Source organism: Bombina bombina, chromosome 8, assembly GCF_027579735.1.
Source record: "Bombina bombina isolate aBomBom1 chromosome 8, aBomBom1.pri, whole genome shotgun sequence".
NCBI lineage: Eukaryota > Metazoa > Chordata > Amphibia > Anura > Bombinatoridae > Bombina > Bombina bombina.
In genome coordinates, this window is record NC_069506.1 from 172,600,467 (window position 1) to 172,614,062 (window position 13,596).

Consider the following 13,596-nt stretch of genomic DNA (forward strand, 5'->3'; position numbering starts at 1 on the left):
CGTCTGCTGCACAATCTGGACGTGGTATGTGCATTGAAATTCTATTTACAGGCGACTAAGGATTTTCGTCAGTCTTCTGCTCTGTTTTTAGTTTTCTCTCGAAAACGTAAGGGGATGAAAGCTATGGCTACTTCTCTCTCTTTGTGGCTGAAGAGTATCATTCGCTTGGCTTATGAAACTGCTGGACAGCAGCCTCCTGAGAGAGTTACGGCTCATTCTACGAGAGCTGTCTCCTCTTCCTGGGCATAAAAAAATGAAGCTTCTGTGGAACAGATTGCAAGGCTGCAACTTGGTCCTCTCTTCACACTTTTTCTAAATTTTATACATTTGATACTTTTGCCTCGGCTGAGGCTTCTTTTGGGAGAAAGGTTCTTCAAGCAGTGGGGCCTTCCGTTTAGGTTCCCTGTCTTGTCCCTCCCTTATCATCTGTGTCCTCTAGCTTGGGTATTGATTCCCAATAGTAATTAGATGATCTGTGGAATCACTGTGTCATTAGAAAGAAAACAAAATGTATGCTTACCTGATGATAAATTTCTTTCTTTCTTGACACAATGAGTCCACAGCCCACCCTTTTTTCTTAAGGACAGAGTTTTTTTGTTATAAACTTCAGACACCACAGCTTTGCTGTGGTGCTCTTTGATGCCTCCTGCTGGGCAGGAGTGGTATTCCCAATAGTAATTAGATGATCCGTGGACTCACCGTGTCAAGAAATAAATACATTTATCAGGTAAGCATACATTGTTTTTGCTTATTTTTAAAAAAATAAAATACTTGGCAGCAGATTTTTTTTTTTAATGCAAACTATTTTTACTCAATTAGCCCTTTTAGGATATGCACAGATCTCAACCTGTTTTGGCACTTTGAACTCATCAGCATTTTATGCAGACAGCTGAGACCCTTTTGAGTTCCAGATGACATCTTCTATACACAGGTGCCTACACATGTTCAAGATGTTGCTCTGCATATGTATAGGCTTAACTGTTGTAAGCATAGTTCAGTCTATGTAGAAAAATCAGCTACACACATTTAGGTAATGACGTCTTCCCTAACTTTTTTTTTGCCCGTGCTAAAATCCCTTGTTATTTCTGAATATTTCAGTCATATCTGGCTTCCCTTGTCTCTTTTTTTACTTTATAAAGACAAGAAGGCATCTTTATATTCTGCCCTTAGTAAGGACACTACTCTACCTTTCATATATATTATGTGCTTTAATGGACTATTAGATACAGTAGAATTGCATAATCAACAAATGTATAATAAAATGACAATTCAATAAGACGTTTAATCTCAACAAGCAGATTTTTTTTTCTGACAAATTTCAAAGTTTTATTTAATTTCCCTGTCCATTGTAATGCTTTACAATTATCAGCCAATCACAGACTTGTATACATATAACAGCTGTTTACTGACAGGCTTCTGTGAACGATATGTTCTAGAGGGTGCAAGTTTCTTGAGCAGTATATTGCAGCAGTGTTTACAACAATGTAAAACCACTTTTATATTGTTGCGCAATCACTGTTGCTATATATAGTGACACATACACGCTCCTGAGTCTATGTAGACTTGCTTTTCAACAGAGAACCTTTTAGAGATTGGGTGGCCATCAATATATGATTAAAGTTCCTGGGTTTAACCCCTTCCTGGCGGTATTTATTTGTTACATTGGAACAAATTTCTTATGTAAAAAAATTGAAATCACGCGATTGTACATGCGTTCGTGTGCTTTCAATGATGGGGTCGGGTCTGGGGGGAGTGCCTATGATGCTGGGCACGCCCTCCAGTCCGCAATCCCAGTTAAGAAGCCGTAGCTGCTTTAGTACAGCACAACGGCTAGGACGTTCCATGCCGTTCTAACGGCACTAAAGCCCAGCGCGGTTAGGACGGCATGGAACGTCCTAACGGCGGGAAGGGGTAATCTTGTTGAACAACATTTAGATAAAACTGATCTTATTAAAGTGGTGAATCTATAGGTATTCTCAGGAGCAGCAATGCTTTAAAGGGAACTAGCTGGGAATTGATGGCTACACACATATGCCTTTTGTCATTGGCTCACCATATGTGTTCAGCTAGGTACCAGTAGTGCAGGGGTTAAATACATAGTTAAATGCAAGAAATATTGTATTAATATTTGAACACCTGTTTGCAATTATATGTCCCTTTTAATAAATAGTTCAAAAGCTCCTAAATCAATAGATCATTTGTTCTACATTTGAAACAGAAATAGAAAATTCATCTTTTCAGTTTGGTTTACTTTATTGAGTTTCACTTATGGCCACTCAGTTGGTCTCATTTCAGGTTCCTTAGATCTGCAGTAGAAATGTTTCATTTTCACTTCATAACCTTTCCTCTCACTTTGTCTGAGACCCAATAATTCAAAAGTATTTCTAATATTTTTAATTTTCTTTACAATCTCAGACATGTCAAGAGAATGAATTCTAAGATATATCACACTTGTATCTTACATGGCCATAGTGTTATCTGGCTCTGTCCCTTTAATGTAAGTCACTCTAAAACATGCAAACAAAACAGTGTTTAGTACCAGCACATGGGCTCGTGAGCCAACTCCTGATTCACTTTCCCAGACTATCAGTCACAGGATGTACTTTATGCAAATGTCTGCCTACTAATCGGGCAGAAGATATCCACATAAATGTCTAAATTCCTTTAGCAGATGGAAAGGGAATACACAGAAGGGATCCCTTCAAACCACCTGTGCGTGTGTGTGTTTGTATATATAACAAGAGTATTGCATTGAGCTTGAGATTTTATATATATATATATATATATATATATATATATATAAATAAAATCAATTCTGTATATATATTTAAACAAAATAAAGCATGTTGCTTCCACTGCTCTTAAACACCAATCACCAGTCTTCTCTATATCGCCCAGTAACCCCTTGTCTGCCAATGGTGTCAGAAACTCATTGCTTTGTAGCTCACTGGCAGCCAAGGGGCTAATTAGTAACGTTCTATTAGCAGCTATTTTTTTGCTTAAACGTGCCAGAAATGCCAGCTGTAATAACGTGTTTATTTAAAAATGATTGTTTTTGGCTTCCAATCTTCTGAAATGACAAGAAATAATCTATACTGTTATTTAAATATACAAGTCATGATGAATTAAATAAAGAACCTCATAGAGCTATAATCAATGTGCTGATTAGATACTGTTTTGTACAAGCTGTGGATATTTTCAGCCACTAAATGTTCTGCTATGCCTATGCCACTTGATTAGTTGGGTTCTTAGGAACTCTAGAGAATAATGGTTACCTATTTTATAGCATTATGCATCAGCTGTGAAAAAAAATATTAGACTGTTCTTGAATACACAAGCAGTATTATATTTGTAAATGTTTTATAAAGTTGTAACATTAGTGCAATGACAATTCTTTGTTTCCTTTATCTTGTAGAATGGTACAAAGGTGCATACTAGAGGTTACTGGGGAGACATAACTACTAGCCCTTACATAGCCTTTGGAATAGAATCTGAAGATAAGAGCTTGTTCAAAAAAGCCAATGGTGTTCATGTAAAGGTATCTTTAATGTTTGTGCTTTATACAGTAATTCATGTAAAGGTATGTGTAATGTGTGTGCTTTATACAGTAGCTCATGTAAAGGTATATGTAATGTGTGTGTGCTTTATACAGTAGCTCATGTAAAGGTATGTGTAATGTGTGTGTGCTTTATACAGTAGCTCATGTAAAGGTATATGTAATGTGTGTGTGCTTTATACAGTAGCTCATGTAAAGGTATGTGTAATGTGTGTGCTTTATACAGTAGTTCATGTAAAGGTATGTGTAATGTGTGTGTGCTTTATACAGTAGCTAATGTAAAGGTATGTGTAATGTGTGTGCTTTATACAGTAGCTCATGTAAAGGTATGTGTAATGTGTGTGTACTTTATACAGTAGTTCATGTAAAGGTATGTGTAATGTTTGTGTGCTTTATACAGTAGCTCATGTAAAGGTATATGTAATGTGTGTGTGCTTTATACAGTAGCTCATGTAAAGGTATGTGTAATGTGTGTGCTTTATACAGTAGCTCATGTAAAGGTATGTGTAATGTGTGTGTGCTTTATACAGTAGCTAATGTAAAGGTATGTGTAATGTGTGTGCTTTATACAGTAGTTCATGTAAAGGTATGTGTAATGTGTGTGTACTTTATACAGTAGTTCATGTAAAGGTATGTGTAATGTTTGTGCTTTATACAGTAATTCATGTAAAGGTATGTGTAATGTGTGTGCTTTATACAGTAGCTCATGTAAAGGTATGTGTAATGTGTGTGTGCTTTATACAGTAGCTCATGTAAAGGTATGTGTAATGTGTGTGCTTTATACAGTAGCTCATGTAAAGGTATGTGTAATGTGTGTGTGCTTTATACAGTAGCTCATGTAAAGGTATGTGTAATGTGTGTGCTTTATACAGTAGTTCATGTAAAAGTATGTGTAATGTGTGTGTGCTTTATACAGTAGCTCATGTAAAGGTATGTGTAATGTGTGTTCTTTATACAGTAGTTCATGTAAAAGTATGTGTAATGTGTGTGTGCTTTATACAGTAGCTCATGTAAAGGTGTGTGTAATGTGTGTGTGCTTTATACAGTAGTTCATGTAAAGGTATGTGTAATGTTTGTGTACTTTATACAGTAGCTCATGTAAAGGTATGTGTAATGTGTGTGCTTTATACAGTAGCGCATGTAAAGGTATGTGTAATGTGTGTGTACTTTATACAGTAGTACATGTAAAGGTATGTGTAATGTGTGTGCTTTATACAGTAGTTCATGTAAAGGTATGTGTAATGTTTGTGTGCTTTATACGGTAGTTCATGTAAAGGTATGTGTAATGTGTGTGTGCTTTATACAGTAGCTCATGTAAAGGTATGTGTAATGTGTGTTCTTTATACAGTAGTTCATGTAAAAGTATGTGTAATGTGTGTGTGCTTTATACAGTAGCTCATGTAAAGGTGTGTGTAATGTGTGTGTGCTTTATACAGTAGTTCATGTAAAGGTATGTGTAATGTTTGTGTACTTTATACAGTAGCTCATGTAAAGGTATGTGTAATGTGTGTGCTTTATACAGTAGCGCATGTAAAGGTATGTGTAATGTGTGTGTACTTTATACAGTAGTACATGTAAAGGTATGTGTAATGTGTGTGCTTTATACAGTAGTTCATGTAAAGGTATGTGTAATGTTTGTGTGCTTTATACAGTAGCTCATGTAAAGGTATGTGTAATGTGTGTGTACTTTATACAGTAGTACATGTAAAGGTATGTGTAATGTGTGTGCTTTATACAGTAGTTCATGTAAAGGTATGTGTAATGTGTGTGTGCTTTATACAGTAATTCATGTAAAGGTATGTGTAATGTGTGTGTGCTTTATACAGTAGTTCATGTAAAGGTATGTGTAATGTTTGTGTGCTTTATACAGTAGTTCATGTAACGGTATGTGTAATGTTTGTGTGCTTTATACAGTAGTTCATGTAAAGGTATGTGTAATGTGTGTGTGCTTTATACAGTAGCGCATGTAAAGGTGTGTGTAATGTGTGTGTACTTTATACAGTAGTACATGTAAAGGTATGTGTAATGTGTGTGCTTTATACAGTAATTCATGTAAAGGTATGTGTAATGTGTGTGTGCTTTATACAGTAGTTCATGTAAAGGTATGTGTAATGTTTGTGTGCTTTATACAGTAGTTCATGTAACGGTATGTGTAATGTTTGTGTGCTTTATACAGTAGTTCATGTAAAGGTATGTGTAATGTGTGTGTGCTTTATACAGTAGCTCATGTAAAGGTATGTGTAATGTGTGTGTACTTTATACAGTAATTCATGTAAAGGTATGTGTAATGTGTGTACTTTATACAGTAGTTCATGTAAAACTAAATTTATGCTTACCTGATAAATTGATTTCTTCTATGGTAAGACAAGTCCACGGATTCATCCTTTACTTGTGGGATATTATCCTTCCCTACAGGAAGTGGCAAAGAGCACCACAGCAGAGCTGTCTATATAACTCCTCCCTTAGCTCCACCCCCCAGTCATTCAACCGAAGGTACAGGAAGAAAAAGGAGAAACTACAAGGTGCAGAGGTGACTGAGTTAAACTAAAAAAAATATAATCTGTCTTAAAATGACAGGGCGGGCCGTGGACTCGTCTTACCATAGAAGAAATCAATTTTTCAGGTAAGCATAAATTTAGTTTTCTTCTATATAGGTAAGACGAGTCCACGGATTCATCCTTTACTTGTGGGATACAATACCAAAGCTACAGAACACGGATGAACGGGAGGGACAAGACAGATGGTTAAACAGAAGGCACCACTGCTTGAAGAACTGTCTCCTGTTAAGTGTAGTCAGTCCACGGGTCATCATTACTTCTGGGATATTAACTCCTCCCCAACAGGAAGTACAAGAGGATCACCCAAGCAGAGCTGCCATATAGCTCCTCCCCTCTACGTCACACCCAGTCATTCTCTTGCACCCAACTAATAGATAGGATGTGTGAGAGGACTGTGGTGATTATACTTAGTTTTTATATCTTCAATCAAAAGTTTGTTATTTTAAAACAGCACCGGAGTGTGTTGTTCCTTCTCAGGTAGAATTTGAAGAAGAATCTACCTGAGTTTTTGGATGATTTTAGCCGGCGTAGCTAAAATTCATTTTGCTGTTCTCGGCCATTCTGAGGAGTGAGGTAAACTTCAGATCAGGGGACAGCGGGCAGGTTCACCTGCAAAGAGGTATGTTGCAGTATATTATTTTCTGAGGAATGGAATTGACTAGAAAATACTGCCAATACCGATATAATGTAAGTTCAGCCTTAAATGCAGTAGTAGCAACTGGTATCAGGCTGTTTATGTATATATGTGTACACTTCAGTATTCTGGGGAATGGCACTTCTCTGGTTAATACTATATGCATATAATTTTTAGCCTAACTTGCAGTGGGAACGTCTAGCAACAGGCTGTTTAATGACATTTCATGTTATTTGATTTTAAACGTTTTTGCTGGCATGCTAAATTGTTTAATTATCTGAGGTACTGGGTGAAAAAATTGTTTTTGGGCACTGTTTTTCCACTTGGCTGTCGTTTATTTTAATTTAAGACAGTTTACTGAACTTCCCTCACTGCTGTGGGTGAGGGGGAGGGGCCTATTTTGGCGCTTTTGCTACGCATCAAAAATTCAGTCAAAAGTGTTTTTCTCTTCCTGCATGATCCGGATTGTCTCTACAGAGCTCAAGGGTCTTCAAAAAAATTATTTTGAGGGAGGTAATCACTCACAGCAGACCTGTGAGATTGTGCTTTGACTGTGATAAAAAACGTTTATATTTGTACATTTTTTCTGCTATTAAGGGTTAGTTATCCATTGCTAATGGGGGCAATCCTTTGCTAAATTTATGCCTTTACCGGGAAAAATCTGATTGTTATAATTTTTCCGGTTCCTTATTATTAAACTGTCATAATTTTTTTCTGTGCTTCTTAAAGGCACAGTGCATTTTCCATATTACTTGTAATTTGAGTGAAAAGTATTTCCAAGCTTGCTAGTTTAATTGCTAGTTTGTTAAACATGTCTGACTCAGAGGAATATCTCTGTGCTATATGTGCAAAAGCCAAGGTGGAGCCCAATAGAAATTTATGTACTAATTGCATTGATGCTACTTTGAATAAGAGTCATTCTGTACAAATTGAACATCATTCACCAAACAACGAGGGGGAAGTTATGCCGACTAACTTGCCTCACGTGTCAGTACCTGCATCTCCCGCTCGGGAGGTGCGTGATATTGTAACGCCGAGTACTTCAGGGCGGCCATTACAAATCACACTACAGGACATGGCTAATATTATGACTGAAGTTTTGTCTAAATTACCAGAACTTAGAGGTAAGCGAGATCACTCTGGGGTGAGAACAGAGTGCGCTGATAATATTAGGGCCATGTCAGATACTGCGTCACAATTTGCAGAACATGAGGACGGAGAGCTTCATTCTGCGGGTGACGGATCTGATCCAAATAAACTGGATTCAGACATTTCAAATTTTAAGTTTAAGCTGGAAAACCTCCGTGTATTACTAGGGGAGGTCTTAGCGGCTCTGAATGATTGTAACACAGTTGCAATACCAGAGAAAATGTGTAGGTTGGATAAATATTTTGCGGTACCGTCGAGTACTGACGTTTTTCCAATACCTAAGAGACTTACTGAAATTGTTACTAAGGAGTGGGATAGACCCGGTGTGCCTTTCTCACCCCCTCCTATATTCAGAAAGATGTTTCCAATAGACGCCACCACTCGGGACTTATGGCAAACGGTCCCTAAGATGGAGGGAGCAGTTTCTACTTTAGCTAACCGTACCACTATCCCGGTGGAGGATAGCTGCGCCTTTTCAGATCCAATGGATAAAAAGTTAGAGGGTTACCTTAAGAAAATGTTTGTTCAACAAGGTTTTATATTACAACCCCTTGCATGCATTGCACCTGTCACAGCTGCAGCAGCATTTTGGTTTGAGTCTCTGGAAGAGACCCTTGAATCAGCTCCACTAGATGAGATTACACACAAGCTTAAAGCCCTTAAGCTAGCTAATTCATTTATTTCTGATGCCGTAGTACACTTAACTAAACTTACGGCTAAGAATTCCGGATTCGCCATTCAGGCACGCAGAGCGCTGTGGCTAAAATCCTGGTCAGCTGATGTTACTTCTAAATCTAAATTACTTAACATACCTTTCAAAGGGCAGACCTTATTCGGGCCCGGTTTGAAGGAAATTATCGCTGACATTACAGGAGGTAAAGGCCATGCCCTGCCTCAAGACAGAGCCAAACCTAAGGCTAGACAGTCTAATTTTCGTGCCTTTCGTAATTTCAAGGCAGGAGCAGCATCAACTTCCTCTGCTCCAAAACAGGAAGGAGCTGTTGCTCGATACAGGCAAGGCTGGAAACCTAACCAGTCCTGGAACAAGGGCAAGCAGGCCAGAAAACCTGCTGCTGCCCCTAAGACAGCATGAAGTGAGGGCCCCCGATCCGGGAACGGATCTAGTGGGGGGCAGACTCTCTCTCTTCGCCCAGGCTTGGGCAAGAGATGTCCAGGATCCCTGGGCGTTAGAGATCATATCTCAGGGATATCTTCTGGACTTCAAAGCCTCTCCCCCAAAAGGGAGATTTCATCTTTCAAGGTTGTCAACAAACCAGATAAAGAAAGAGGCGTTTCTACGCTGTGTACAAGATCTTTTACTAATGGGAGTGATCCATCCGGTTCCGCTGTCGGAACACGGACAAGGGTTTTACTCAAATCTGTTTGTGGTTCCCAAGAAAGAAGGAACCTTCAGACCAATCTTGGATTTAAAGATCCTAAACAAATTCCTAAGAGTTCCATCGTTCAAAATGGAAACTATTCGGACAATCTTACCCATGATCCAAAAGGGTCAGTTCATGACCACAGTGGATTTAAAGGATGCCTACCTTCATATACCGATTCACAAAGATCATTACCGGTATCTAAGGTTTGCCTTCCTAGACAGGCATTACCAGTTTGTAGCTCTTCCATTCGGGTTGGCTACGGCTCCAAGAATCTTCACAAAGGTTCTGGGCTCTCTTCTGGCGGTGCTAAGACCGCGAGGAATTTCGGTGGCTCCGTACCTAGACGACATTCTGATACAAGCGTCAAGCTTTCAAACTGCCAGGTCTCATACAGAGTTAGTACTGGCATTTCTAAGGTCGCATGGGTGGAAGGTGAACGTAGAGAAGAGTTCTCTCTTACCACTCACAAGGGTTCCCTTCTTGGGGACTCTTATAGATTCTGTAGAAATGAAGATTTACCTGACAGAAGACAGGTTAACAAAGCTTCAAAATGCTTGCCGTGTCCTTCATTACATTCAACACCCGTCAGTGGCTCAATGCATGGAGGTAATCGGCTTAATGGGAGCGGCAATGGACATTGTACCATTTGCACGCCTACATCTCAGACCGCTGCAATTGTGCATGCTAAGTCAGTGGAATGGGGATTACTCAGATTTGTCCCCTACTCTGAATCTGGATCAAGAGACCAGAAATTCTCTTCTATGGTGGCTTTCTCGGCCACATCTGTCCAGGGGGATGCCATTCAGCAGACCAGATTGGACAATTGTAACAACAGACGCCAGCCTACTAGGTTGGGGCGCTGTCTGGAATTCCTTGAAGGCTCAGGGATCATGGACTCAGGAGGAGAGTCTCCTTCCAATAAACATTCTGGAATTGAGAGCAGTTCTCAATGCCCTTCTGGCTTGGCCTCAGTTAACAACTCGGGGGTTCATCAGGTTTCAGTCGGACAACATCACGACTGTAGCTTACATCAACCATCAAGGAGGGACAAGAAGCTCCCTAGCGATGATGGAAGTATCGAAGATAATTCGCTGGGCAGAGTCTCACTCTTGCCACCTGTCAGCGATCCACATTCCTGGAGTGGAAAACTGGGAGGCGGATTTCCTAAGTCGTCAGACTTTTCATCCGGGGGAGTGGGAACTTCATCCGGAGATCTTTGCCCAAATACTTCGACTTTGGGGCAAACCAGAGATAGATCTCATGGCGTCTCGCCAGAACGCCAAGCTTCCTTGTTACGGGTCCAGGGACCCGGGAGCAGTCCTGGTAGATGCTTTGACAGCACCTTGGACCTTCGGGATGGCCTATGTGTTTCCACCCTTCCCGATGCTTCCTCGATTGATTGCCAGGATCAAACAGGAGAGAGCATCGGTGATTCTGATAGCGCCTGCGTGGCCACGCAGGACCTGGTATGCAGATCTAGTGGACATGTCATCCTGTCCACCTTGGTCTCTGCCTCTGAGACAGGACCTTCTAATTCAGGGTCCTGTCAAACATCAAAATCTAATTTCTCTGAAGCTGACTGCTTGGAAATTGAACGCTTGATTTTATCAAAGCGTGGTTTTTCGGAGTCAGTTATTGATACCTTAATACAGGCTAGGAAGCCTGTTACCAGAAAGATTTACCATAAAATATGGCGTAAATACTTACATTGGTGCGAATCCAAGAGTTACTCATGGAGTAAGGTTAGGATTCCTAGGATATTGTCTTTTCTACAAGAAGGTTTAGAAAAGGGTTTATCTGCTAGTTCCTTAAAGGGACAGATCTCAGCTCTGTCCATTCTTTTACACGAGCGTCTGTCAGAAGTTCCAGACGTTCAGGCTTTTTGCCAAGCTTTGGCCAGGATTAAGCCTGTGTTTAAAACTGTTGCTCCACCATGGAGCTTAAATTTAGTTCTTAACGTTTTACAGGGTGTTCCGTTTGAACCCCTTCATTCCATTGATATCAAGCTGTTATCTTGGAAAGTTCTGTTTTTAATGGCTATTTCCTCGGCTCGTAGAGTCTCTGAGTTATCAGCCTTACATTGTGATTCTCCGTATCTGATTTTTCATTCAGATAAGGTAGTTCTGCGTACTAAACCTGGGTTCTTACCTAAGGTTGTCACTAACAAGAATATCAATCAAGAGATTGTTGTACCATCATTGTGTCCTAATCCTTCTTCAAAGAAGGAACGACTTCTGCACAATCTAGATGTAGTCCGTGCCCTGAAATTTTATTTACAGGCAACTAAAGATTTTCGCCAAACTTCTTCCCTGTTTGTCGTTTATTCTGGACAGAGGAGAGGTCAAAAAGCTTCTGCTACCTCTCTCTCTTTTTGGCTTCGTAGCATAATACGTTTAGCCTATGAGACTGCTGGACAGCAGCCTCCTGAAAGAATTACAGCTCATTCCACTAGAGCTGTGGCTTCCACTTGGGCCTTTAAGAACGAGGCCTCTGTTGAACAGATTTGCAAGGCTGCAACTTGGTCTTCTCTTCATACTTTTTCCAAATTTTACAAATTTGACACTTTTGCTTCTTCGGAGGCTGTTTTTGGGAGAAAGGTTCTTCAGGCAGTGGTCCCTTCCGTATAAAGATCCTGCCTGTCCCTCCCGTCATCCGTGTACTTTAGCTTTGGTATTGGTATCCCAGAAGTAATGATGACCCGTGGACTGACTACACTTAACAGGAGAAAACATAATTTATGCTTACCTGATAAATTCCTTTCTCCTGTAGTGTAGTCAGTCCACGGCCCGCCCTGTTTTTTATGGCAGGTCTAATTTTTTAAATTATACTCCAGTCACCACTGCACCCTGTAGTTTCTCCTTTCTCGTTTGGTTCTCGGTCGAATGACTGGGTGTGACGTAGAGGGGAGGAGCTATATGGCAGCTCTGCTTGGGTGATCCTCTTGCACTTCCTGTTGGGGAGGAGTTAATATCCCAGAAGTAATGATGACCCGTGGACTGACTACACTACAGGAGAAAGGAATTTATCAGGTAAGCATAAATTATGTTTTTCTCCCAAAAATAGCCTCAGAAGAAGCAAAGGTATCAAATTTGTAAAATTTGGAAAAGGTATGAAGCGAAGACCAAGTCGCAGCTTTACTAATCTGTTCAACAGAAGCATCATTTTTAAAAGCCCATGTGGAAGCCACCGCTCTAGTAGAGTGAGCTGTTATTCTTTCAGGAGGCTGCTGTCCAGCAGTCTCGTATGCCAAACGGATGATGCTTTTCAGCCAAAAGGCAAGAGAGGTAGCCGTAGCTTTTTGACCTCTACGTCTACCAGAATAGACAACAAACAAAGAAGATGTTTGACGGAAATCTTTGGTCACTTGCATGTAAAACTTTAAAGCACGAACCAAGTCCAAGTTGTGCAACAGACGCTCCTTCTTAGAGGAAGGATTAGGACACAGAGAAGGAACAACAATTTCCTGATTAATATTCTTATTAGTAACAACCTTAGGAAGGAATCCAGGTTTGGTACGCAAAACCACCCTAGCATGGAAAACAAGATAAGGCGAGTCGCATTGCAATGCAGATAGTTCAGAAACTCTTTGAGCCGAAGAGATAGCAACTAAAAACAGAACTTTCCAAGATAGAAGCTTAATATCTATGGAATGCATAGGTTCAAACGGAACCCCTTGAAGAACCTTAAGAACTAAATTCAAACTCCATGGCAGAGCAACAGGTTTAAACACAGGCTTGATTCTAACTAAAGCCTGACAGAACGACTGAACGTCTGGAACGTCTGCCAGATGTTTGTGCAGTAGAATTGATAAAGCAGACATCTGTCCCTTTAAGGAACTAGCTGATAACCCCTTCTCCAATCCTTCTTGGAGAAAGGACAAAATCCTAGGAATCCTGATCTTACTCCATGAGTAGCCTTTGGATTTGCACCAATAAAGATATTTACGCCATATCTTATGATAAATTTTCCTGGTGACAGGCTTTCGAGCCTGAATCAAGGTATCTATGACCGACTCTGAGAACCCCCACTTGGATATAGATCAAGCGTTCCATCTCCAAGCAGTCAGTCGCAGAGAAACAAGATTTGGATGCTGGAACGGACCTTGAATCAGAAGGTCCTGTCTCAGTGGCAGAGTCCATGGTAGAAGAGATGACATGTCCACCAGGTCTGCATACCACGTCTTGCGTTGCCACGCAGGTGCTATCAAAATCACTGAAGCTCTCTCCTGTTTGATTCTGGCAATCAAACGAGGAAGGAGAGGAAATGGTGGAAACACATAAGCCAGGTTGAACGACCAGGGTACTGCTAGAGCAT

General features: G+C 40.2%; 1 protein-coding gene across 1 annotated transcript in view; it reads left to right on the plus strand.

The window, feature by feature from the left end:
* The window catches only part of DNAAF3 (dynein axonemal assembly factor 3), a 123,115-nt gene that overhangs the window by 79,630 nt on the left and 29,889 nt on the right, over positions 1 to 13,596 (plus strand). The window contains exon 7 of the mRNA XM_053689942.1: positions 3,416 to 3,538. Coding sequence (XP_053545917.1) covers positions 3,416 to 3,538 — 123 coding nt within the window. The remainder of the gene's footprint in view (positions 1 to 3,415; positions 3,539 to 13,596) is intronic.